The 27,916-nt window shown below is 39.1% G+C and overlaps 1 protein-coding gene across 2 annotated transcripts; it reads right to left on the bottom strand.

The window, feature by feature from the left end:
- Positions 1-1,760: 1,760 nt before the first annotated feature.
- LOC115172937 (NACHT, LRR and PYD domains-containing protein 3-like) lies at positions 1,761-26,523 on the bottom strand. 2 transcript variants are annotated; one of them, XM_029730823.1, is made up of 12 exons: positions 26,428-26,522; positions 24,096-24,148; positions 22,340-22,453; positions 18,539-18,585; positions 14,886-16,674; positions 14,595-14,768; positions 11,254-11,424; positions 7,988-8,161; positions 7,646-7,816; positions 2,937-3,128; positions 2,803-2,837; positions 1,761-2,516 (listed from the first exon to the last, which is right to left on the bottom strand). In XM_029730823.1, the coding sequence occupies exons 1-12, from the start codon at positions 26,470-26,472 to the stop codon at positions 1,951-1,953; spliced, it is 3,531 nt and encodes a 1,176-aa protein (XP_029586683.1). In that variant the 5' UTR covers positions 26,473-26,522; the 3' UTR covers positions 1,761-1,950. The 2 variants fall into 2 exon arrangements, with proteins under 2 accessions (XP_029586683.1, XP_029586684.1); XM_029730824.1 differs by lacking the exon at positions 7,988-8,161 and having other exon boundaries at positions 26,428-26,523.
- Between the last annotated feature and the right edge of the window lie 1,393 nt (positions 26,524-27,916).

Here is a 27,916-nt window from a genome sequence, read left to right as displayed (position 1 = left end):
CTCATTTTGCTTTGACATGCACTGTCAACTGTGGGACCTTATATAGACAGGCGTGTGCCTTTCCAAATCATGTCCAATCAATTGAATTTACCACAGGTGGACTCCAATCAATTTAGTAATATTTTTAAATGTGTGTATTTGAGTTTCACATGCCCCTTTCCCTATTCAGTGGTGAGTGGAAAACCCAGTGGTTGCTTGAGGTTTTAACCCCACGTGTAATCTGTGTTTCCCCTTTTATCCGTGGTAATGCTGGGCTGACACTGTGCCAGTTCCAGACTGTTGTTTCAATAGTGTGTCAGGTCGGGTACTGTGACAGTAAAAATATAAGCAATTTTTTGTTGTACAATGGATTTATAAAAATGTACGTGGGGCGGGGGGGGGGGGCAACTTCTACTTTATAACTCCTAATGAATGATGTTCAATAAATGTCTTATGATGGTTGTTATGAATGATATTTACTTTTGCAGTGTGTTATGACTGTTTTTTAGAAGGGTGTTATGTAAACCCCTTCATATAAAGTGTTTCTCAACAAGCTTTATAGTTTATAAAGTATAATTGGTAGCAAAAGCTATGTTGAAGCAAAGAGCAGTGGCGAATCCCCCAAAAAATTATCATTGAAGTCTATGGAGCTTTTATGCAAACGTTTTAAATGGTTATAGTCAAAACGTATGCATGTAGTATCAAAAAGCATTTTGACAAACAATGTTTGACAAAATACACATACGAAACAAAAACAGAATACAGAATAGAAAGTCAAGAGCCATAAAAAAAAAGTACCATAAAACCATAGATCAACCAAATCAAATCAAATTTGATTAGTCACATACACATGGTTAGCAGATGTTATTGCGAGTGTAGCGAAATGCTTGTGCTTCTTGTTCCAACCATGCAGTAATATCTAACAAGTAATCTTACAATTTCACAACAACCTTACACACAAGTGTAAAGGAATGAATAAGAATATGTACATATAAATATATGGATGAGCGATGGCCGAACGGCATAGGCAGGACGCAGTAGATGGTATAGAGTATATACAGTATATACATATGAGATGAGTAATGTAGGGTATGTAAACATTATATAAAGTTGCATTGTTTAAAGTGACTAGTGATACATCCAATTTTTAATTATTAAAGTGGCTAGAGATTTGAGTCAGAGAAGTAGTTGGTGAACCAGGCAAGGCAATCTCTTGAGAGACCAAGGCTGTTGAGTCTGCCGATAAGAATGTGGTGATTGACAGAGTTGAAGGCCTTGGCCAGGTCGATGAATACGGCTGCACGGTATTGTCTTTTATCGATGGCGGTTATGATATCGTTTAGGACCTTGAGCGTGGCTGAGGTGCACCCATGACCAGCTCGGAAACCAGATTGCAAAGCGGAGAAGGTACGATGGGATTCGAAATGGTCAGTGATCTGCTTGTTAACTTGGCTTTCGAAGACCTTAGAAAGGCAGGGTAGGATACATATAGGTCTGTAACAGTTTGGGCCTAGAGTGTCTCCCCCTCTGAAGAGGGGGATGACCGTGGCAGCTTTCCAATTTTTGGGGATCTCAGACGACACGAAAGAGAGGATGAACAGGCTAGTAATAAGGGTTGCAACGATTGCGGCAGATCATTTTAGAAAGAGAGGGTCCAGATTGTCTAGCCCAGCTGATTTGTAGGGGTCCAGATTTTGCAACTCTTTCAGAACATCAGCTATCTGGATTTGGGTGAAGGAGAAATGGGGGAGGCTTGGGCAAGTTCTCTCTTTTAATAAATATTTTTGGGATATTTGAAAACCATGGGTCTTTTAAAGCTTGGTGTGTTATACGAAGTGAATTTTAAACTGCACGAGTAAACAGATTTTTAACATGCAGCTCAACGGCTGCGTTTAGTCAGGCAGACAAATTCTGATCTTTTTTTCCACTGAACACAGCAAATGTGTGTCCTTCACTATTATCATGACAAACTTATGACTGTGTTTCTTTGAAGGCTTTGGTGTCTACATGGCACAGGGTCACCGAAGAGCCAACCCAAAGCCTAAACCCTGGGTAAAGAGGCTTAGTGAATTTGGCTTGGAACGTGTGCAGGAGAGTTGCTGTGTCTGAGGAGATGCTGTAAAAGGACAGAGTGCCAGCCGGCCAGTCCAGATACACTCCTACTCTGTTGGAGCAGGGGACAGGTATGAAAGTACACTTATTATTGTACAAGGCAGTGTACTTCTGATCAGAGCACAACATTCTCCAGGACTTGTCATTAAATCCAAACCCACAGTCTTTTCCCACTCCTTTCCTGCTGATTCCTTTATAAGTTACTGCTATATCAACCACATCCCCGCTCCACTCTGCCTCCCAGTAGCAGCGCCCAGTCAGACCTTCTCTACAAAGCACCTGTGTCCAGTCCATAAATCTGTCTGGGTGATCAGGATACAGTTGCTCTTCTATCTCCCATGTCACCTTTCTGTTGTCCTCAGACAGAGAGAGATGTCTGTATGCTGTGTTCGGGTCCAGTGTTAGCTCACATGCAACTACTGAGGCTAATCAAGGAAGAACAGAGTATGTAAAAGTCATTATGTAAGTATCCAGAACAATTTTCAAAACATTAGTGAAGACGACCGACTTCATTTGTAATAAGCCTGATAAATATACATGAAAAAAATGTGTTGTTCCTTCACACACTCTGCAATGAAAAATGACAAATTGAATGAAGTCATGGTTGGCCGTCCACCTTTACTAGTGTGCTGTTTTTTCATGCTTTTTGGATACTTTAGTAATATGACCTATTCAAGATGTAAAAGCTTGATTTAACAGCAAATAACTTACATCTCTGAAACAGCAAAAACTCTTCATCGTGGCCACTGCAAGAAAAGCACAAGGACATGAAGTGACTCTGAAAACCTTATCGTATATTGTACACGTGTATACATTTGACAGATTAAAAAACAGAAATGTTTTACCTGACTGTTTTGAGATGATACTGAGGATCCTCCAGGGCATCAGTGAGCAGCTCTACTCCTGGGTCTCCTGGGTCTCCTAGATCTCCTGGCTGACTCAAACTCAGGTCCAGTTCTCTCAGTTGTGATGAGTTTGAGCTGAGAGTTGAGAAACATTCTTCCAAGTTTTTCTTTGTGATGTTACATCGGTTCAGCCTAAAAAAAAAAGTAAAAAAAATCTACATCTTAGTGGCTAATGTAATGAAGTGGATTTGTAATGTATTGGGGGCGGCCACTAACACTAGGGTTATCAGGAGGGTACTATTTACAGAGCTATTTGTTTTCTAAACAAATTGTTTCATATTCAGGACGATATATTTGATATTTGCTACAATTACATGTAAATAAATGTTGAACCGTAGCCAGGGAGAGCTCACTAGCCGCTACGCTAGTCAGAGAGCAAGATCGGCTACTTGATTTGATTTATTTCACCTTTATATAACCAGATAAACCAATTCACATTTGCAATAATGACCTACACTGAGAAACATACAGTGATACATATAATTACTCCTTCAACAACAGCAGCAATCACATCATGAGGTTGGAGTAAGATCTTCCATATACAGTGCCTTCAGAATATATTCACACCCCTTGACTTTTTCCACATTTTGTTGTGTTACAAAGTGAGATTCAAATTGATATAATTGTTGTTGTTTTTTGTCAAAGGTCTACACAAAATACACACATTTCAAAGTGGAAGACAAATTCTAACATTTGTAAGAAAAAAAATATACATATATATATATGAAAAATAAAACACTAATATATCTTGATTAGATAGTGTTCAACCCTCTGAATCAATACATATTAGAATATTGCCATAGATTTTAATTAGGCCACTCAGGAACATTCACTGTCTTATTGGTAAGGAACTCCAGTGTATATTTGAATTGTGTTTTAGGTTATTGTACAGATGAAAAGTGAATTTTTCTCCCAGTGTCTGTCGGAAAGCAGACTGAACCAGGTTTTCCTCTAGGATTTGCCTGTGCTTAGCTCTATTCCATTTATTTATATCCCCCCAAAAAACTCCCCAGTCCTTAACAATGACATTCATACCCATAACATGAAGCAGCCACCACCATGCTTGAAAATATGATGAGTGGTACTCAGTGATGTGTTGTGTTGGATTTGCCAGAAAAATAACGCTTTGTATTCAGAACATAAAATACATTTCTTTGCCACATGTTTTGCAGTTTTACGTTAGTGCCTTAATGCAAACATGATTCTAATTCTATACAGGCTTCCTTCTTTTCACTCTGTCAATTAGGTTAGTATTGTGGAGTAACTACAATGTTGGCTGTGATAGTTTTCTCCTACAACAGTCATTAAACTCTGTAACTGTTTTAAAGTCCCCATTGGCCTCATGGTGAAATCCCTGAGCAGTTTCCTTCCTTACTGGCAACTGAGTTAGGAAGGATGCCTGTATCTTTGTTGTGACTTGGTGTATTGATACACCATCCAAAGTGTAATTCATAACTTCACCATGGTGAAAGGGATATTCAATGTCTGTTTCTTTTCTTCTAAACCATCTACCAATAAGTGCCCTTATTTGCGAGGCATTGGAAAACCTCCCTGGTCTTTGTGGTTGCTTGAAATTCACTGCTCGATTGAGGGTCCTTACAGATAATTGTATGTGTGGGGTACAGAGATGAGGTAGTCATTCAAAAATCATGTCAATGCAACTTATTATGTGACTTGTTAATCCAATTTTTACTCCTGAACTTATTTAGGCTTGCCATAACATAGGGGTTGAATACTTATTGACTCAAGACATTTCAACTTTTCATTTTATAGAAATGTTTTACATTTCAAGAAAAAAATATTCATTTTTGACATTATGGGGTATTGTATGTAGGCCGGTGACAGAACATCTCAACTTAATCCATTTTAAATTTAGGCTGTAACACAACAAAATGTGGAAAAGTCAAGGGGTGTGAATACTTTCTGAAGGCACTGTACAGAGGCCAAACTGACTGGAAAAATGTACTAATGGAGATCAGGGCATTACAATCACACAGCGAATGTAAGAAAACCCTTTTTTTAAATGTTAAGAAGAAACTTTGTATTTTTACCTAATAAAAAGATCTCCATGTGAAGCTATTTGTAAATATGTATGTATATATTATAGGTACTTAGTTGTATTAGTAGTTGCAGCAGTAGTTTATATTAGTTGTACTAGTAGTTGCAGCAGTAGTTTATATTAGTTGTACTAGTAGTTGCAGCAGTAGTTTATATTAGTTGTATGAGTAGTTGCAGCAGTAGTTTATATTAGTTGTACTAGTAGTTGCAGCAGTAGTTTATATTAGTTGTATGAGTAGTTGCAGCAGTAGTTTATTTTAGTTGTACTAGTAGTTTCAGCAGTAGTTTATATTAGTTGTACTAGTAGTTTATATTAGTTGTATGAGTAGTTATCTTGCTCCTTTGCACCCCAGTATCTCTACTTGCACATTCATCTTCTGCACATCTACTATTCCAGTGTTTAATTGCTATATTGTAATTACTTAGCCATCATGGCCTATTTATTGCCTTATCTTACCTAATTTGCACTCACTGTATATAGACTTTTTGTTTTCTTTTGTTCTACTGTATTATTGACTGTATCTTTGTTTATTCCATGTGTAACTCTGTGTTGTTGTATGTGTCGAATTGCTATGCTTTATCTTGGCCAGGTCGCAGTTGTAAATGAGAACTTGTTCTCAACTGGCCTACCTGGTTAAATAAAGGTGAAATAAAATAAATAAGTTGTAGGTCTATTATTAGTTGTAAAATGTTTTTATGCTTTTATTTTTAAACTTTTTAGTGATATCCAAATTGGTAGGTACATTCTTGTCCCATCGATGCAACTCCGGTACGGACTCGGGAGAGGCAAAGGTCGAGAGCCATGTGTCCTACGTAACACGACCCTGCCAAGCCGCACTGCATCTTGACACACTTCTCGCTTAACCCAGAAGCCAGCCGCACTAATGTGTCGGAGGAAACAACATACAACTGGCCACCGAAGTCAGCGTGCATGCGCCCGGCCCGCCACAAGGAGTCGCTAAAGCACGAGGGGACAAGGACATCCCAGCAGGCCAAACCCTCCCCTAACCCGGACGACGCTGGGCCAATTGTGTGCCGCCTCGTGTGTCTCCCGGTCGCGGCCATCTGCGACACAGCCTGGGATCGAACCCGGGTCTGTAGTAACGCCTCAAGCACGGCGATGCAGTGCCTTGGAACGCTACGCCACTCAGGAGAACCTTTATGCTTTAATGTAAGTTTTCATTTTTTATTATTAATATTATTGAATTGTTATTATTAGACATTGTCATGTTATGATTTAATTGTAATTAGACAGTAGTTGCCATATTATTTTATTATTATTGTTATTATTAGACAGTTGTTGCCATATTATTATTTAATAGTTATCATTATTAGACAGCAGTCACCATATTAATTGTTATTATTAGACGTTGTCATATTATTATTTAACTGTAATTATTATTACAGTAGTTGCTATATTATTATTTAATTGTAATTAGACAGTAGTTGCCAAATTATTATTGTATTGTTATTAGACAGTAGCTACCTAATCATTATTAGACAGTAGTTGCTATATTATTATTATTTAATTGTAATTAATAGACAGTAGCTGCCATACTATTCTTATTGAATTGTAATTAATAGACAGTAGTTGGCATAATATTATTATTTCATTGTTACTTTTATTAGACAGTAGCTACCATATTATTATTATTTAATTGTTATTATTAGACAGTAGTTGCCAAATTATTATTGTATTGTTATTAGACAGTAGCTACCATTACAATTAAATAATAATGGTCTTATTAGAGTAGTTGCCATATTATTATTGAATTGTTGTTAGACAGTTGCCATATTATTATCATTTAATTGTTATTGTTAGACAGTAGCTACCATACTATTGTTAATTGTAATTAGACAGTAGTTGGCATAATATTATTATTTAATTGTTACTTTTATTAGACAGTAGCTACCATATTATTATTATTTAGTTGTTATTATTAGACAGTAGTTGCCATATTATCATTTAATTGTTATTAGACTGTAGCTACGATATTATTATTATTTAGTTGTTATTATTAGACAGTAGTTACCATACTATTATTAATTGTAATTAGACAGTAGTTGCCATATTATGATCTTTTAATTGTTATTGTTATTATTAGACTGTAGCTACAATAATATTATTATTATTTAGTTGTTATTATTAGACAGTAGTTGCCATATTATCATTTAATTGTTATTAGACTGTAGCTACGATATTATTATTATTTAGTTGTTATTATTAGACAGTAGTTACCATACTATTGTTATTTTTATTACAGTAGTAGCCATATAATTATCATTTAATGTTTTAAGAATCCACTGTTGTATGAACAGTAGAGCAGAGAAGATGTATCAAGAGGTGACAGTAACAATTTGATATTCTATGTACAGACGTTCACTTGTTCACCAGTAAAACTGACTGTACGCACATCTCAGAGCAGACTTGGGATTCATTCGAACACACCATATGATCACGTTGATATTGATAAATACAGAATCTTGCGCGGATATAAGCGAATGTCCATGTTACGATCAGTCACATTCGTTTAATAAATGAGGGCCAAAGTTAATATATGGATGTAAAGTCAAGTTGCTAAATAATTCACCTCAGTGACTCCAGTTTACATTGCAGACTCCCCAGTCCAGCAGACAGCAGCTCCACTCCTGAATCCTGCAGGTCATTGTCACTCAGATCCAGCTCTCTCAGGTGCGAGTTTGAGATGAGAACTGAGGCCAAATGTTCACAACATCTTTCTGTGAGTTTACAACTATTCAACCTAACAGAAAACAAGTTGGACAGAACAAATTGGATCAAAATTCACCTGTATTTGCACAGTGTAACACCAGAACTCCCTGAATATATATTTATTTCAAAAGCTTTCAAATAAATATTCTAAATTAAGGAATTCAACAAGGTTCTGCTCTTCAATAACGACCGTAATACTGACATCAGTGTCTGTAGTTTACAGGTTGGACTGCCCAGTCCGGCAGAGAGCAGCTTCACTCCTGAATCCTGCAGGTCATTCACACCCAAGTCCAGCTTTCTCAGGCATGAGGAATTTGAGCTAAGAACTGAGGCCAGTGCTTCACAACAATGCTCTGTGAGGTTACATCCATGTAGCCTATAATATAAATTAATTGTTGAAGTAATTACATTTTATACAGCATTTAGGCCTTGGTTTTCAATGCATTCCTCTTTTTGACAGTGTGCGGATCTCCATCTCTTCCAGAATTTTAATACCTACGCACCTGGAACAGACATGATTTGGTAAAAAGGACATTTAAAGAGTGCAGACGTCCTCCTATCACGTCCAGGGAAATGGGTAATGGGGTAGGATCATCTCATATTTAGGGGGTCTGCTAGTCTGTGAACAATTGTATTTTATTCATTGAGGAGTTGGACATACTGCATAGCTCATTCCCCGACCATGCCTGACCTCTGACCCTACTCGGAGACTTCAACCTCCCGACTCATTTCTTTCCACTTCTTTACTTTTTTGACCTCACTCTTTCCCAGTTCCCTCCCAGGTAGGCAATGTAGTTGACCTCATCTTCACTACACTCTTAGAAAAAAGGTTATTCTGCTCTTCCCATAGGAGAACCCTTTTTAGTTTCAGGTAGAAAACTTTTGGTTCCATGTAGAACCCTTTCCACATTCCAATTCTCATTTACACAATTATGACCTGCATATGCTGAAAAGCAGACAGTGCCACATACTGTACAACAACATCATGGGGTTGGAGAATGTTCTTTCAGATACAGTACAAAGGCTCTACTGACTGGAATCATTTACCCGTCGAGATCAGGCATTAAAATCAACATAGTGAATTTAAGAAAGCCCTTTTTCTAATGTTAAGAACAAACCTGTTTGTGTTTTAACTAATAAAAACATCCCTATGTGAAGATACTTGTAAATATGTACAGTACCAGTCAAAAGTTTGGACACACCTACTCATTCAAGGGTTTTTCTTTATTTTTACTATTTTCTACATTGTTGAATAACAGTGAAGACATCAAACTAGGAAATAACACACACGGAATCATGTAGCAATCAAAAACATGCAAAACAAATGAAATATATTTTTGAATTTAGATTCTTAAAAGTAGCCACCCTTTGCCTTGATGACAGCTTTGCACACTCTTGTCATTTTCTCAACCAGCTTCAATTGGAATGCTTTTCAACCGTCTTGAAGGAGTTCCCACATATGCTGATCACTTGTTGGATGCTTTTACTTCACTCCACGGTCCAACTCATCCCAAACCATCTCAATTGGGTTGAGGTCAGGTGATTGTGGAGACCAGGTCATCTGATGCAGCACTCCATCACTCTCCTCCTTGGTCAAGTAGCCCTTACACAGCCTGGAGGTGTGTTGGGTCATTGTCCTGTTGAAAAACAAATGGTAGTCCCACTAAGCGCAAACCAGATGGGATGGCGTATCACTGCAGAATGCTGTGGTAGCCATGCTGGTTAAGTGTGCCATGAATTCTAAATAAATCCCTGACAGTGTCACCAACAAAGCACCACCACACCATCACATCTCCTCCTCCATGCTTCACGGTGGGAACCACACATGCAGAGATCATCTGTTCGCCTACTCTGCGTCTCACAAAGACACAGCGGTTGAAACCAAAAATCTCAAATTTGATTAGCTGGACAGGAGTCTTATGGTTTGGTGGTAGAAGCTGTTTAAGCAACCTTTTGGATGTAGACTTAGAGCTCCGGTACTGCTTGCCGTGCGGTAGCAGAGAGAACTGTTTATGACCAGGCCGGCTGGAGTCTTGATAATTTTTAGGGCCTTCCTCTGACCCCACCTGGTATATAGGTCCTGGATGCCCCAGTGATGTACTGGACCGTTCGCATTACCCTCTGTAGTGCCTTGCGGTCGGAGGCCGAGCAGTTGCTATACCAGGCAGTGATGCAACCAGTCAGGATGCTCTCGATGGTGCAGCTGTATAACTTTTTGAGGATCTGAGGACCCATGCCAAATCTTTTCAGTCTCCTGAGAGGAATAGGCTTGTCGTGCCCTCTTCATGACTGCCTTTGTGTGTTTGGACCATGATAGCTTGTTGGTGATGTGAACACCAAGGAACTTGAATCTCTCAACCTGCTCCACTATAGCCCTGTCGATGAGAATGGGGGTGTGCTCAGTCCTCCTTTTCCTGTAGTCCACAATCATCTCCTTTGTCTTGATCTCATTGAGGGAGAGGTTGTTATCCTGGTACCACACGGCCCGGTCTCTGACCTTCTCCCTATAGGTGATCAGTACTACCACTGTTGTGTCATCTGCAAACTTAATGATGGTGTTGGAGTCGTGCCTGGCCATGCAGTCATGGGTGAACAGGGAGTACAGGAGGGGACTGAGCACGCACCCCTGAGGGGCCCCCGTGTTGAGGATCAGCTTCGCAGATGTGTTGTTACCTACCCTTACCACCTGGGGGAGGCCCGTCAGGAAGTCCAGGATCCAGTTGCAGAGGGAGGTGTTTAGTCCCAGGATCCTTAGCTTAGTGATGAGCTTTGAGGGCACTATGGTGTTGAACGCTGAGCTGTAGTCAATAAACAGCATTCTCACGTAGGTGTTCCTTTTGTCCAGGTGGGAAAGGGCAGTGTGGGGTGCAATAGAGATTTAATCATCAATGGATCTGTTGGGGCTGTATGCAAATTGGAGTGGGTCTAGCGTTTCTGGGATAATGGTGTTGATGTGAGCCTTGACCAGCCTTTCAAAGCACTTCATGGCTACAGATGTGTGTGCTACGGGTCGGTAGTCGTTTAGGCAGGTTACCTTTGTGTTCTTGGACACAGGGACTATGGTGGTCTGCTTGAAACATGTTGGTATTACAGACTCAGTCAGGGTCAGGTTGAAAATGTCAGTGAAGACACTTGCCAGCGCATGCTCTGTGTACACATCCTGGTAATCCATCTGGCCCCGCGGCGTTGTGAATGGTGACCGGTTTAAAGGTCTTACTCACATCGGCTACGGAGAGCGTGATCACAAAGTTGTCCGGAACAGCTGATGCTCTCATGCATGCTTCAGTGTTGCTTGCCTTGAAGCGAGCAACATATGCCATATTATTATTATTTAATTGTTTTTTTAATTAGACAGTTACCATATTATTATGTAATTGTTAATATTAACAAATTATTATCAGTCACATTCATTTAATAAATGAGGGCCAAAGTAAATATGGTTGTAAACTCAAGTGTTCAATAATTCACCTCAGTGTCTCCAGTTTACATTGCAGACTCCCCAGTCCAGCAGACAGCAGCTCCACTCCTGAATCCTGCAGGTCATTGTCACTCAGATCCAGCTCTCTCAGGTTTGAGTTTGAGATGAGAACTGAGGCCAAATGTTCACAACATCTCTCTGTGAGTTTACATCTATTCAACCTAAAATGAAACAAGTTGGACAAAACAAATTGGATACAAATCATCCACTACTTAGATTCTACTCATGAAACTCTTAGAAGCCAAAGTAACAGGCCATTATCACTTCAGAGGCATAACAATTGACTCATTAACCACGTTTCCATTCACAGTTTTTATGTGAATGGAATGGAAACAGGAAGTAATGGAAACAGGAAGTTTTGGTACAATTTTATAAATGCCAACAGATCATTTGTTCTCATGCTATTTTACATATTTTGCCATGAGTCTGAGAAAAAAAAGTTGCTGTTTGAAAGACGGGACAATCAACATTTCTCTTAAGGCCTTAACACTTGTTGGACTATAATTTAAAAAATGAAAAGCCTTTTATGGTGTCTGACGAAGTTGACATAAATCCAGTTGTTTGCGTCTTATGTGTTTTATTTTTTTCTACAAAATTAGGTTGTTGCTTTACATGGTACGATAGCTGATACTTTGGTCTATCAAAATATATATTTAAAATGTTGTTAACATTGATTGTTTAATTCTAACATTAGATGATTCAAATATGTACTACTAAATTACAAACTTATATTTGTTTTGTTTTATAGTACTATTAAATGCTTCAGGGTTAATTTTGTTAGCATTTTGGCACATTTTTCAAGATTTAGAACATAATACAACATTTATAAAGCAAACACTATCTCTTAAGTCTAGCACAGAAAATACTTCAATTGTTTAAGTATATGTTGCAGAACAGTGATTTAAAAAAAATATTTTAGCAGAAAATATTCTATATATTCAATAGACCAACAAAATCAATCTGAAGGGGGTTAGCCATCAGCGATGGACAAAAAGCCCCTGACAGAGTTGACAACAGATACTCAAAACAAACATGTTTTTTTGCATCTAAAAGTCCAATACGACCATTTTTGTAAAATTAGTAAAATTATTATTTTGAAAATCCCCAATAAAAAAAATAACTATTCTATCAGATCTTTCAGCACTCTTAAGGAGTTGACATTAGACTAAAATCTGACTGTGTTGATGTTTTACAGAGTTGACAAAAATGGCATTTCATTCTCATTCATGTGGTATACACAGTAGCAATTTAGTTTTTCCTCAGTTGTTTTATGACTCTTGAATCTTATTAAATGTAACACATTTGAAGCAAAACTCAAATTTGATCTTAATCTATCAGGCCAATGGAGTTGATAGTTTATGCTTGTGACCATGGGGATTCCAATATTGTTTGTTTAAATATATCAAAAGTAGAGTTATTGCACAAAATGTAATGAGGACATGAAGAAGGGGTCCTTGTGGTAAAGCTGAACTTGCTCATTCCTGATTAACCTCTCTAGGGTCGGCGGGACGAAATCGTCCCACCTACTCAACAGCCAGTTGAATCCAGTGGCGCGTTATTCAAATACCTTAGAAATGCTATTACTTCAATTTCTCAAACATATGACTATTTTACACCATTTTAAAGACAAGACTCTCGTTAATCTAACCACACTGTCCGATTTCAAAAAGGCTTTACAACGAAAGCAAAACATTAGATTATGTCAGCAGAGTACCCAGCCAGAAATAATCAGACACCCATTTTTCAAGCTAGCATATAATGTCACATAAACCCAAACCACAGCTAAATGCAGCACTAACCTTTGATGATCTTCATCAGATGACAACCCTAGGACATTATGTTATACATGCATGTTTTGTTCAATCAAGTTCATATTTATATCAAAAAAGAGGTTGACTCTGTGACATCAAAAAACAGCTTTTTACATTAGCATGTGACGTTCAGAACTAGCATACCCCCCGCAAATTTCCAGTGAATTTACTAAATTACTCACGATAAACGTTCACAAAAAACATAACAATATGCACTCGCTATGTCCGATTTTGAAATAGCTTTTCGGTGAAAGCACATTTTGCAATATTCTGAGTAGATAGCCCGGCATCACAGGGCTAGCTATTTAGACACCCACCAAGTTTAGCCCTGACCAAAGTCAGATTTACTATAAGAAAAATGTTATTACCTTCGCTGTTCTTCGTCAGAATGCACTCCCAGGCCTTCTACTTCAATAACAAATGTTGGTTTGGTTCAAAATAATCCATAGTTATGTTCAAATATCCTCTGTTTTGTTCGTGCGTTCAAGACACTATCCGAATGGTAAAGAAGGGTGACACGCACAACGCATTTCGTGACAAAAAAAATCTAAATATTCCATTACCGTACTTCGAAGCATGTCAACCGCTGTTTAAAATCAATTTTTATGCCATTTTTCTCGTAAAAAAGCGATAATATTCCGACCGGGAAAGCGTGTTTATGTTCAAAGACGAAAGAAAATAAAACATGGGGTCGACTCGTGCACGAGCCTCAGTCTGATGGTACTCTGACCGGCCACTATCCAAACGCGCTAATGTTTTTCAGCCAGAGGCTGGAATTACATCATTCAGCTTTTTCCCGGGTTCTGAGAGCCTATGGGAGCCGTAGGAAGTGTCACGTTACAACAAAGATCCTCAGTTTTCAATAAACAGAGCCAAGAAGAACAAGAACTTGTCAGACAGGCCACTTCCTGTAAGGAATCTTCTCAGGTTTTTGCCTACCATATGAGTTCTGTTATACTCACAGACACCATTCAAACAGTTTTAGAAACGTTAGGGTGTTTTCTATCCAAAGCCAATAATTATATGCATATTCTAGTTACTGGGCAGGAGTAGTAACCAGATTAAAGCGGGTACGTTTTTTATCCGGCCGTGCAAATACTGCCCCCTATCCCCAACAGGTTAATCAGTTGAGTTGACCAAATCTCCCGACTCATCTTTTTGGAATCACAGTTTTTAGAGAAATATTCTGCGGCCTCAAGCAGCAGTTATTGGAAACGCGGAAAGAGTCAAAACAGGAAATGCAGTGCAAGGAGGTTGGTTGCGAGGGGCAATAGTGTGATACGCAGGACTCGTAATCCACGAGTGGCAGTGGTTCAGATCCAACAAAGGTGGGCGGCTGATTTATCAAAGTTTCGTATTTGACGGATCTGATTGTTATAGCAGAGTTCAATGTTTACCTGCATGTGACATGAAACGAACATAATTACACACCCTTACATCGCGATATTTGGGTAGGAAAATCCACTTTATGATCATATCAGCGCACCTTCATTTGATAAGGGCCAATGTACCTAACTCACCTCAGTGTTTCCAGTTGACACTGTGGAATCCCCAGTCCAGCAGACAGCAGCTCCACTCCTGAATCTTGCAGGTCATTGTCACTCAGGTCCAGTTCTTTCAGTTGTGAAGAGTTTGAGCTTAGAGCGGATGCCAACTCTTTACAACATCTCTCTGTGAGTTTACATCTATTCAACCTGAATAGAACATCAATTGAAATTGAATCAACATAATGTGAACATTTTCAAACATAACTGCCAAAATATTAAGTCTAAAACACCCAACCAAGTTATGAAACCATTATAAGTACTTACAGAGCTGTTCTGGAGGCTTTGACCACTGGCAGCAGCCTCAGAAGACCTTCCTCTGATCTGGAGAATCTATTTAGGTCAAAAACATCCAGCTCCTCTTCTGAAGTCAGCAACACAAAGACCAGAGCTGACCATTCTGTAGGTGACAATTTGGCTTCTGAGGGACTTCCTGAGTTCAAGTAGCTTTGGATCTCCCACACTAGATAGTGGTCATTCAGCTCATTCAGACAGTGGAACAGATTGATGCATTTCTCTGGTGAGGGATTCTCCCTTATCTTCTCGTTGATGTATTTGACTGTTTCAACATTTGTCAGTGAGCTGCTCCCTGTTTGTGACAGTAGGCCTCGTAGGAGAGTCTGATTGGACTCAAGTGAAAGGCCCAGAAGGAAGCGAAGGAACAGATCCAGGTGTCCATTCTCGCTCTGTAAAGCTTTATCTACTGCACTGTTGTAGAAGTCGATTGTAGATTTGTGTCCGATTGATGATTCATGGTCCCTGAATGAAGATCTCTTTTTGACCAGTGGATTCTCTCTGCTTTGGTTGAATGTGAGAAACACATATAATGCAGCAAGAAACTCCTGGATGCTCAGATGCACAAAGCAGTACACATTGTTCTGGTACAGCCCACACTCCTCTCTGAAGATCTGCGTGCATACTCCTGAGTACACTGATGCTTCTCTGACATCAATGCCACACTCCCTTAGGTCTTCCTCATAGAAGATCAGATTGCCTTTTTCCAGTTGTTTGAGGGCCAGTTTTCCCAGAGAGAGAATTATCGTTTTATCCCAGTGTGGATCTCGGTCATGGTCTTCAAGATACTTCTGAATCCCTTGTTTGGTCTGAAATACCAGGAAGTGTGTGTACATTTGAGTCTGATTCCTGGGCATCTCTCCACTCTCTGCCTGACACAACAGTCTCTCTAGAACAGTGGCCGTAATCCAACTGAAGACTGGTATGTGGCACATGATGTGGAGGCTCCTTGATGACTTAATGTGTGTGATGATTCTGCTGGCCAGGTTCTCATCGCTGATTCTATTCTTGAAGTACTCCTCTTTCTGTGGGTCGTTGAAACCTTGTACCTCTGTCACCTGGTCAACACACTCTGGAGGAATCTGATTGGCTGCTGCTGGTCGGGATGTTATCCAAACAAGAGCAGAGGGGAGCAGATTCCCCTTGATGAGGTTTGTTAGCAGCACATCCACAGAGGTTGACTCTGTGACATCACAGCAGCTCTCGTTGTTCTTGAAGTCTAGAGGAAGTCGAAACTCATCCAGACCATCAAGGACAAACATAACTTTGTAGCTGTCAAAGTTGGATATTCCAGATTCTTTAATCTCAATGAAATAGTGATCTATAAGTTCATTCAAACAGATTTGTTTATTTTTCATGAAATTCAGCTCCCGAAAAGGAAGTGGAAATATGAACTGGACATCCTGATTAGCTTTTCCGTCAGCCCAGTCCAGAATGAACTTCTGCACAGAGACTGTTTTTCCAATGCCAGCAACTCCCTTTGTCAACACAGTTTTGATAGGTTTGTCTTGTCCAGGTGAGGGTTTAAAGATGTCGTTACATTTGATTTTTGTCCCTTGTGCTGCTGATTTCCTGGAAGCTGTTTCAATCTGTCTCACCTCATGTTCGTTATTGACATCTCCGCTTCCACCCTCTGTGATGTAGAGCTCTGTGTAGATCTTATTGAGAAGGGTTGAGTGGCCTTGTTTAGCTATTCCCTCAAATATGCATTCATGTCTCTTCTTCAGGGTAGATTTGAGTCGGTACACCAGAGGAAGTTCATCTATTTGATGAAACAAGTATTATAAATAGCAAAATCCTTAACTTTGGAATATCTGTCAAACTACATTTGTAATGTTCCCTGATAATTACTAAAGTGTAGTGTACCCCTCAATTTAAGAATGCAAATTACAAATACATTTTCCATAATCCTGAAACCATTCTTTTCACAGTTACATTCATCATTTTCAGCATCAGTGGTCAAATAAATGTATTAGGAGGAATAACATAAGCACTCTCAACATTAGAAACACTGATATGAAGGATGATAACTCCTCATTTTGATTTGTTAGCTCTAGCAGTATAGAGGTTAATTAAAGGGATCGTCCACTCAAAATATAATCTCTTATGATTTGTCCACTGACCTTGGCTATTTTTGCTTTTGGATAAGTATTTTGTTCACAGAGGTGGTTGAGCACAAAAGAATACATCTGATTTGTCGAAGTTTTCTATTTGACTGATCTGATCGTCGTAAACAAGTTCACTGCATAAATACATTTTACATGATCATTTGCTTGCGCGCAAACATACATTCACATAATTACATATCCCTACATTGGCCTGATATGAGCAGAATATTCTGCTCCATACTTGAGGAATTCACTTCAGTTTGCAGAATGCTGGGTGACAGTAGAGTAGAGCGCGAAAGTCAAGCAGCACCCAGGAGTCGGGACGAGAGAAAATATAGGAGAGGAGCCCTCGTCAGACTACAGTAATACAGGAGAGGAGCCCTCGTCAAACTACAGTAATACAGGAGAGGAGCCCTCGTCAAACTACAGTAATACAGGAGAGGAGACGTCATCAGACTACAGTAATACAGGAGAGGAGACGCCATCAGACTACAGTAATAGAGGAGAGGAGACATCGTCAGACTACAGTAATACAGGAGAGGAGCCCTCGTCAGACTACAGTAATACAGGAGAGGAGCCCTCGTCAAACTACAGTAATACAGGAGAGGAGACGCCATCAGACTACAGTAATAGAGGAGAGGAGACGTCGTCAGACTACAGTAATACAGGAGAGGAGACGTCGTCAGACTACAGTAATACAGGAGAGGAGACGTCGTCAGACTACAGTAATACAGGAGAGGAGACGTCATCAGACTACAGTAATACAGGAGAGGAGACGTCGTCAGACTACAGTAATACAGGAGAGGAGACATCGTCAGACTACAGTAATACAGGAGAGGAGACGTCGTCAGACTACAGTAATAGAGGAGAGGAGACGTCGTCAGACTACAGTAATAGAGGAGAGGAGACGTCGTCAGACTACAGTAATACAGGAGAGGAGACGTCGTCAGACTACAGTAATACAGGAGAGGAGACGTCGTCAAACTACAGTAATACAGGAGAGGAGACGTCGTCAGACTACAGTAATACAGGAGAGGAGACGTCGTCAGACTACAGTAATACAGGAAAGGAGACGTCGTCAGACTACAGTAATACAGGAGAGGAGACGTCGTCAGACTACAGTAATACAGGAGAGGAGACATCGTCAGACTACAGTAATACAGGAGAGGAGACGTCATCAGTCTACAGTAATAGAGGAGAGGAGACGTCATCAGTAATACAGAAATATAGGAGAGGGCGTCGAGACAAGAGTAGGTTTTAAGCTGCTACACTGTGTCGTAGCTTTGGCGGCGAGAAGAGCGCGAGACACTATCAAGTGTTATCGAAATACACACAACAACTTTCCTGGGGATTCGACTACAGCCAAGACAAGTAGGAAAAAAATCATTAAGCTGTATTTTGAGAGAAACATCCCTTTAAAACAATGTATTATTTATTAATTATTTAATTTAAACAATCCTTATGAATTGATACCAGGAAAGGACTAAAGCTGGCCAATCAGTGAACAAGTGTACTGACCACTCGGAATCTCTGACTCTAACCTCTGCTCTTGGTCACCAATTGTTCTGAAAAAGAAGAAGAAGCAAATCAGATTTTTTTAGCAGGACATTTTTAGCGTTCAGTTGTTTAGAAAAATAATGTTTTCATTTGACTCTTATCATGAAAACAAATGCCAGGCAACCATGGCCTATTATACAGTACATATGGAGTGGCTGTGAGACCTGTGTTCAGGATACCCTTTCCTGTGCACTAAACAACCCTACGCTCTGCACATGTAGGTCTTTCGTGAATTATGGTGGCATTTAGGCATGGCAATTTGGGAAAAATGTACTTCATTTTTCAAGATTTTGTGGAAGCTTAATTACTTTAAATAGTTTTTAACCAATATGATAACATTGTGCCATCAGTAAGAGTAGTAACACCAATGATGGAAACACCAATGAGACATTTTAGGTAAATTAGGATTTTCTGAAATGGAGGCCACAAATGCTAAAATCTAAGGTCATCAATGCTTAAAAAATAATTTACTCAACGTTATATGATTAATCATTTTGCTCAAATTGTTATTTCCGTTTATTTGAATCCTGTCTCGGAGCTCTATAGTCAATTCCTTCGACCTCCTGGCTTGGTTTTTGCTTTGACTTGCACTGTCATCTGTGGGACTGTGGGACAGGTGTGTGCCTTTCCAAAACATGTCCAATCAATTGAATTCACCACAGGTGGACTCCAATGAAGTTGTAGAAACATCTCTATATTTTTAATATATTAGCAACAATTTCAAGAAAACTGTTATTGCTTCGTCATTATGGGGCATTGTCTGTAGACTGATGAGATTTTTGTTGTTGTTGAAACATTGGATTTGGCCTTAATGCTATTAGCCTATGGAAACACATTGGATAACACATTCATACATGGAAAAACATAGTTTTTTAATCTGGATGCTGTTTTGTGGTATGTTAAACTGCGATTTATGGAATACCACTTTACTGTAGAGAAACATTTCTCTCTAAAATCACATTGTCAGATGTTTCCAGCCGGGCTGGTGTCAATTCAAATTGTAAGCAGTCAATTCAGGAAGTGATTTTAATAAAATAAAATAAAGTAAAAAAACGTAAAAATATATAGATTCTATTCCTCAGTCATTGAAAATATATAGGCTTTTTTCTAATGTTGAATTGTTACTTAAGTTTACTTCCTGATTTGACTGCCTTCAACTCAAATTGACCCCAGTCCTCCCACTGGGTACCCTACATCATGTTAACGTGGATAGTTGAGTAATATTTAGTTGAAACATTGATCAATGACATTACAAGCTATATTCACCCAGACAAAAAGTTAGTTGAATTTCCAATGTGTCATCACCATGCTTCAACCATCTAAAGCACAACCATATTCCAATGCACAAACAATGTCAGATTTTGGGTTTAATTGTCACCCACATTTTTATCACTGCGCTTTCAACCATTTAAAGGCACAGCAAAGTTAAAATGGGAATACAATGTCAGATATTTTGTTTATTTATACATCAGATTAATGTGTTATCACTGTGCTTCATCTAATAGCAGAACAAAACAACCTGGACTGCATGGTGATCAATGGCGTTCGACATTCTGACAGATTATTACAGCAATGTGAAGATCTCCACTGACCTGCGGCGACCTTTGCATGCTATCTAGAACATGCTATGATTATATGATTACATAAGAAGACATTTATAGTTACAGTAACCTCAAAATGTGGCCGTGGATGTGATACTCATTTTAAGGTTGAATGTTACATTAGTTTGTAAAACAGCCTTAATTTTAGGCTATTTACTGTCTTACAAAAGTAATATTAAATTGTGTTTGGTTGAGAACGCAAACAAATATCAACATTTGAAGGAGATTTATCTTCTGCTTGGATAATTCCATCTGAGACACTAATTTACTGTGGCTTTAATTCCAGTTTGTCTACAAATTAATAATGGATATGTTGGATTCTTGTCTCCATCTTTACCAAAAATCTATGTTATAGAATAGGAGTAAATCAAATAAATGTTTTAATGCACTTTAAATAAAATGTTGACTTAATTTGAGTCCTATTCTTTAACTTAGATTTTTGGTTGCAATGGCGAAGTGAACGCAACATATCAATTATTAATTTGTAGATAAACTGGCATTAAAGCCAGACTAAGTCAGTGGTACAGATGGGAACTATCCAAGCAGAAGATACATATCCTTCAAATGTTGATATCTGGTTGCGTTGAAAATCAAACAATTCAATATCACTAAATATCATTCCATTTTAAATCAACCAGAGCTTGAAACCCTAGGCTTATGCTATTGAACATTTTTGTTGTTGAATTCTGGGTTGAATTTAAACAATTGCTGTTGATGGCTTTGCAAATGCTATATTGGCCTAAATAGCATCATTGATGATTGATAAAGCATGGTCACATTTCATTTGCTCTGTTAAACCTACCCTTTGAGATTACTTCTATAGCAACAGTGAATCTATTTGGTTTTTAAGTGGAGCTCTCTCAACAGTAATTCTCACGATAGCACGTCGGTATTAGTCAGGGACAAATATCATAGCTAAGCATGGCTGGGAATGGCTAAAGCCTTGGGTGGGAGATCAAACTGGAGCTATAGATCAATTCTCCCCTAGGAGGTGCAGCCCAACCTACTGTTTTTATTTTGTCTGATAGTAGATATAACGTTGAAAATATGACATTGTTTTAAAGGTACACATTCAACATATTTTATGTAAGGTTTGTCTATGTTGAAATTTGGTTACCCTGATGACATAATCCTGTGGTTGAAATTTCACCCTAAAAAACAACAGTTGCTTACTTTTTTCAAATCCAATATATTTTCCACGTCACAATACAAATGAGGTTGAAACAACGTTGATTGAACCAGCTTGTGCCCCAGTGGTCTGGTTTTCAGAATCTATGTCAAGTTGAGTCCATTTGTTTTGCAGTGGTGTAAAGTACTTAAGTAAGTACTTGAAGAACATCTAAAGATGTTTTTTGGGGGCATTTTAGACAACTTTTACTTCACTACATTCCTATAGAAAATTATATACTTTTTACCTGACACCCAAATGTCCGCGTTACATTTTGAATGCTTAGCAGGAAAGGAAATTGGTCCAATTCATGCACTTATAAAGAGAACATCCCTGGTCATCCCTACTGCCTCTGATCTGGCGGACTCACTAAACAGAGAACATCCCTGGTCATCCCTACTGCCTCTGATCTGGAGGACTCACTAAACAGAGAACATCCCTGGTCATACCTACTGCCTCTGATCTGGCGGACTCACTAAACAGAGAACATCCCATGTCGTCCTTACTGCCTCTAATCTGGCAGACTGACTAAACACACATGCTGAATTTAGAAAAGATGTCTGAGTGTTGGAGTGTGCCCCCTGGCTAAAAAACAAGAAAATAGCGAAGTCTGATTTGCTTTATGTAAGGAATTTGAAATGATTTATACTTTTACTTTTGATACTTAAGTATGTTTTAGCAATTACATTTACTTTTGATACTGAAGTATATATATTAGACTTTTACTCAAGTGGCATTTTACTAGGAGACTTTCACTTGAGTCATATTCTATTATGGTATCTTTGTAAGTCTCTGGATAAGAGCGTCTGCTAAATGACTTAAATGTAAATGTAAATGTTTACTTATACTCAAGTATGACAATTGGGTACTTTTTCCACCACTGCTGTTTTGTACAACGGATGACTGAAAAAATCTGACTATGTGACTTCGATTTTAGTGTAATTCATTCATTGCAAATATATAGTCATATATAGATATATTGTTTTACTGTACCTTTGTTCATGGGTAAAGTCTCCACCACTGAAGTCTATTGGCAGATATAGAGAATTTTCACTCTTCATAGATACACAGCTGGGTACAGGGGAGCCGGGTCTCTCCTGATGGACCCTGATCAAAACAAAGACACTAGGTTCATTCCATTTGAAGTTGACACAGTGGAGACATTTTCCATCTGGATTCTGTTTTGTGCTATGTCGAATTGCAATTTGAGAAATGCCACTTCAAGTTAAAAGGCACATTACACTACAAAATCACATTCTGCAATGTTGTGGTTGATATTTATTGTCATGAATCTTGTCCTGGAGGCAAAACTGAGCGATTTCCGCTAAATGGGCCAGCTGCAATGTCAAAATTGGCTACATGGTACATTTTAAGTTATGGTTAAGCATTAGGGTTAGCAGCGTGGTTAAGGTTAGGGTAAGGTTTAAAAATCAGATTGTGTGCCAGTTAGTGACCACTCTGCAGCACGGCCACCAGGGCAAGATTCATGACAATAAATGCCAACCTGGACATTTTGAGACCTGAGTTTTGTACATCAAGAGGTCTGAAAACATCTGACAATGTGATTTTGAAGTGTAATGCAACATGCATTTTTTGTTCATATATTTTAAATGAATAAATACAATGTAATGAGTACTATAATGAAAAGGGACATTGATGTGCATTCTTTGTAAACAAAATTCCTACATCCAACATGTCTCCTTGCCCCTAACCACAACACCATGACACAATAAATAGCTATAGCCCTGATTTAATCATCATACTGATAGTGGCCGGCTGGTATTATATTAAACACACACACAGGCCCTCATTTAGAAACAAGCATGGATTTGAGAACAGAAACGGCAGTGTGCAAAAAGTCTGATTTATCAAAATGTCAGATTTTTCACAGTTTCGTATTTTGCTGATCTGGCCATATGTTTAATTAAAGCTGCAATATGTGACTTTTTGGGCGACCTGACCAAATTCAAATAGACATTTTCATTATACAGTATATTTGTCATTCTTATTAGGGCTCCCGAGTGGCGCAGCGGTCGAAGGCACTGCATCTCAGTGTCAGAGGTGTCGCTACAGACACCCTGGTTTGAATCCAGGCTGTATCACAACCGGCCATGATTGGGAGTCTCATAGAACGGCGCACTATTGGCCCAGCGTCGTCCGGAGTAGACCTTCATTGTAAATAATAATTTGTTCTTAACTGACTTGCCTAGTTAATTAAAAAAAAGGTTAAATAAAACAAATTATTGAAAACAAGTCTAAGAAGCGGAAGATCTGTTTTTATCTGCGCAATTTTTATGCTTCCTGTTAAGTTTTGTTTTTCTATCTTTTATTTTAGGTTTTGTACACCAGCTTCAAACAGTTGAAAATAAAGTATTTTTGGTTATGGAAAATATATTCAAAACCGGTTTAGATGGTACAATGTTTACCTACACGATAATTGCTTGTTTGTCACAAACTGAAATTAAGCAAACTATTCGAAGTTCAGCAACAAGTAAATGGTGGAGTGATTTTTGCATAGTGTACCTTTAATGAATCAGACTGATATTGTGTCTGCATGCTACTTGAAATGATTATCAGATACGAGTAGACAATTCATGATCCATTCCTTAACATTTTTTTAAAAACTTTTAGTTTGGAGATTGACACAGTAGAGCAGAGCTTGTGATATGGTATTTTTCATCATCTTGACTTGCCAAAAGTCTGACCAAGATTGTATTTCTTGATTTTTCACACACACACAGCAACTTACAGTTGAGATCTATGGCCACAACCTCCTTCTCTCTTCCTCTCCATCTGGCTCCTCTGGTGAAGTGAAAGGAAAAAGACAAAGATGTCATTGGAAAACCTCCACCTTTTTGGGGGGGCATTTTCTAATTTTCCTGAGCATAGCGCAGTTATTTGGCAACACACTTCCCAAAATCTACCCATTTTGGATTGGCGAGCACATCTCCAAAAGTAGGTGATCCAGATTTCATACACTGTGGATAGCACACCCCTCTTTACAAAAATCACAGCCCTCTGGTGGACTACAGAAACAAATGCAGGGTACCCTTTTGAAAGGAGTCCCTGTACCTTTTTCTCAAGTAGTAAAAGCTACACTAACCAGCTTCAAGATGGCTCACTCAACTGAGACAGCTCTCCTCTGCGTCACAGAGGCTCTCCGCTCTGCCAAAGCTGACTCTCGCGCCTCTGCTCTCATCCTCCTAGATGAGATTGCATCCTACCAGGCAGGCCTCTCCTACCAGATGTTGTGGAGACGATCTGAGCACGTGCTCTCACTACTGATGTCTACCAGGGCTCGGCCTTCTCCTCTTCTCTCTATACACCAAGTTACTCAGCTCCATCATATCCTCACATGGTCTCTACTATCATCGCTATGCGGATGACACTCAACTACTTTTCTCCTTCCTCCTTTCTGACACCTAGGTGGCGACATGCATCTCTCTGTGCATGGCAACTTGGAAGTCGGCCCACCACCTCAAGCTCAAACTTGACAAGACTGAGCTCCTCTTCCTCTACGTCATGTTTGACATAGTGTCCCCCTCAGTGGAGGCTGCTTAGGGGACAACGACTCATAATAATGGCCCGAACAGAGCAAATGGAACGGCATCAAATACCCGGAAACCATGTGTTGGATGTATTTGATACCATTCCACTGATTCCGCTCCAGTCATTACCACGAGCCCATTCTCCCCAACCATTACAAGACCGTGGTGCTTGCTACTGAGCAGCAAGGGGAACTGCCCCTCTTGTATCCCTACCTTCAGGCTATGCTTAAAACCTACACCCCAGCCACTTCTGGATTCTTGGCCATCCCACCCCTACTCTACTGTCGCTTTTAGTTGTTTGAAGAATCTTTGTATACGATGCTTGTTTTCTATCATTAACAAATATATTGGCAACTTGGTATTTGTAGTCAACTTTGTTCTGAAGTTATCATGGTCACATAGAATCACACGGTTTATCCGTCTCTATGTTGAGATCTGTGTATAAAGTGACGCAGAAGGGCAAAAAAGCGACACACTTAGCTTTTCTACGAGTGGTCTGAAGTAGGTGCTAGATTACGAGCATTTCAAGTGCAACGTTAATAACAATGCTTTTGGGAAACAGCTCGGAGATTTAACGTTACTCCTACGAAGGTTCTAACGAAGAACTTAGCCTTAAGATGCTTTGGGAAACCGGGCTCAGGATGAGAATATTCTGGTTCCCAGCCGAATTGGAGTTGATGACAAAGCAAAGACCGTCAGTGAGTGGCCAAGCCTTCCTCACACATACAACTTGCTAATTCATCAAAACCCAGCTCTTTCACGCCTCCGCCAGCTATTGCACTCATAATTCCGGCTGTAAAAATAGCAAATATATTTCTGACACACCCCCTAGACCTATAGCACTACCACAAAACAGAACTACTTTCATTTTCAGATCTCCTACATCCATACCATGAATACACAGGATGTTGCCATCATGTGTTCATCTAGAAGTGCTTCGAACACGATTAAAACCAACGCAGAGTCATGCAGCCTTTTGGGGCGCCGATAACTAGGACATTGTCTGCATAAATATCAGATGAGAATATGCGCCGCAATGGAACTATTGAGACAACCCCATATCTAAGTGTTCAGACACACCAAAAGCGTTTGCTGGCCGAGAGTACTTAGCACCTCTGAACAGAGTACAGTGCTGGCTATAATTTGCTAACCGAGTGCTCAAAGATTTTACATGTAGAATCGGGTGAAAATGTAGGCAGTCAGATTTCTACTGCGGATGGTCCCTAAAACACGGTTTGGTGAGGAATCACAAAATATTAAAGCTTGAGATCACGAAACACCATAGTGCTGATTCAAATCACATAGCAACGGTGATGTTCAGGTTAAATGGGTATCCGATAACTGGGTAAACAGTGTGTAAGAGAGCGGGACAGAATGTAAGCAAACAAGGGTTCACATATTCCTCACACCGGGTTCCCCTCTTATTACCAAGAACAGATACACCACAGCAGCCACCAAAACAATCAGGAACATCAATAAAACATTAAAAATTGTATAATGGGACTGTAAAAATTCGGATAAAAAAAGACTTACAGGTTTGGTGTATTTACTGTTTGTCTTAGAACCACCCCATTGCATTTGACACAGAAAATGGCGGTCTGGTTATTAAGTAGCTTTAAACCAGAGAGGAAGAGGTAAGCGAGAGGTTTCACTCCAGCCAAAATCTGTCCACAAAATAATCGCACAAAGTGAGGAATTTTTGTACGGAGGCAAATGAGAGAGTTGAATATGGTAACAGAAAAATGTATTGCTAATTTGCTGCGTGAGGCTTATTTTATCGAATATACATTTTGTAATGGTTGGTTGTTACGAATACACTGATAAAAGTAGAGGCAAGTGGCATTTCGGCAACTTAAAAAAAACGACTATATCTTGTGCCGGTTGTCATAGAGAGAGGACTGGTCATGGATATAATCTGTTTTAGCATGGACATTGCCATTGAGGGCTTCCACCATTTTAAAGCAGTACACTGAGTGGGGATTTCATGAGTTGGGAGCAATCAGCCAATGAAGAAGAACAACATTTACTACTTTAAAATGGAGATAGCCTCAATGGCGCTGCCCATATTGTCAGACACTATAATGGCACAGATATAAAGATGAGTCCTCTATCAATTCAATGTTACATTTAAGGGGCTTTATTGGCATGGGAAACATATGTTTACATTGCCAAAGCAAGTGAAATAGATGATAAACAAAAGTGAAATAAAAACAAAAATGAACATTACACTCACTAAAGTTACAAAAAATAATAAATATATTTCCAATGTCCTATTATGTCTATATACAGTGTCTATCTCCATGGCCTGCTGTTCACACTCGTATCTGTCCTCTCATTGGCTAGAATAATCCCACCTGATCTTGCCTTCTCCTGCCTGTCTTCCATCTGAGGACATGCATTTCTACATTTAGAGCGGTCACTTGACTATCTTGTCAATTTAATAGACAATCTTTGATTAAACTGGTTTCCTAGAAGTCTAGTTTCCTGTTAAACAGCAAAAACAGGAAGTGGTAAAATGCGGTGAGATCACGGGTTTGTGATCCCTTTTACGGGTTCGTTCAAGGTCAGGCGCAGGCACAGTTGCACGCTGCATGCCTCACTTCGGACAACTTTAGAGATTCCTGTTTGTCAACAGCCAAAAGACTACAATAGCCAAAAGGCTGTTGACAATCAATTGGCAACCATGACTGCAATTGTTTCAATCAATTACATTTGCCGTTGTCTTGGGAACATATTTAAAATGTTAATATCTTTACAATTTTAAAGTCATGTCCACCTCTGTCCTTGACATTTTTCTAAATAAGTCTCTCAGTGGCATCCACAGTTTCACAGGCCCCCCAGAAGGTCTGAGCAACAACTGGCCCATCAAAACTGCCCATCTATGGCCCATCATCATCATAATAATAATAATAATAATAATAACAATAATAATAATAATAAATGTAGCCTAAAGACAATATTAAATTGACAATACTCTGATGGGTGACAATATTATACATTGTCTTGTGATAGGAAGAGACAG

This window comes from Salmo trutta, chromosome 33 (genome assembly GCF_901001165.1).
Source record: "Salmo trutta chromosome 33, fSalTru1.1, whole genome shotgun sequence".
Taxonomy (NCBI): domain Eukaryota; kingdom Metazoa; phylum Chordata; class Actinopteri; order Salmoniformes; family Salmonidae; genus Salmo; species Salmo trutta.
Note: the sequence above shows the minus strand (reverse complement) of the source record. Positions and strands in the feature narration are given on the sequence as shown.

Bases quoted from the DNA above. Each gene is read 5' to 3' on its own strand.
- LOC115172937 (XM_029730823.1), bottom strand. From the start codon at position 26,472: ATGCAATGGGGTGGTTCTAAGACAAACAGTAAATACACCAAACCT. The intron at 11,425-14,594 runs GTGAGTTAGGTA...GTTTCATTTTAG, and splicing joins TGTCAACTGGAAACACTGAG to GTTGAATAGATGTAAACTCA. The intron at 8,162-11,253 runs GTGAATTATTGA...TTTATATTATAG, and splicing joins TGTAAACTGGAGACACTGAG to GCTACATGGATGTAACCTCA.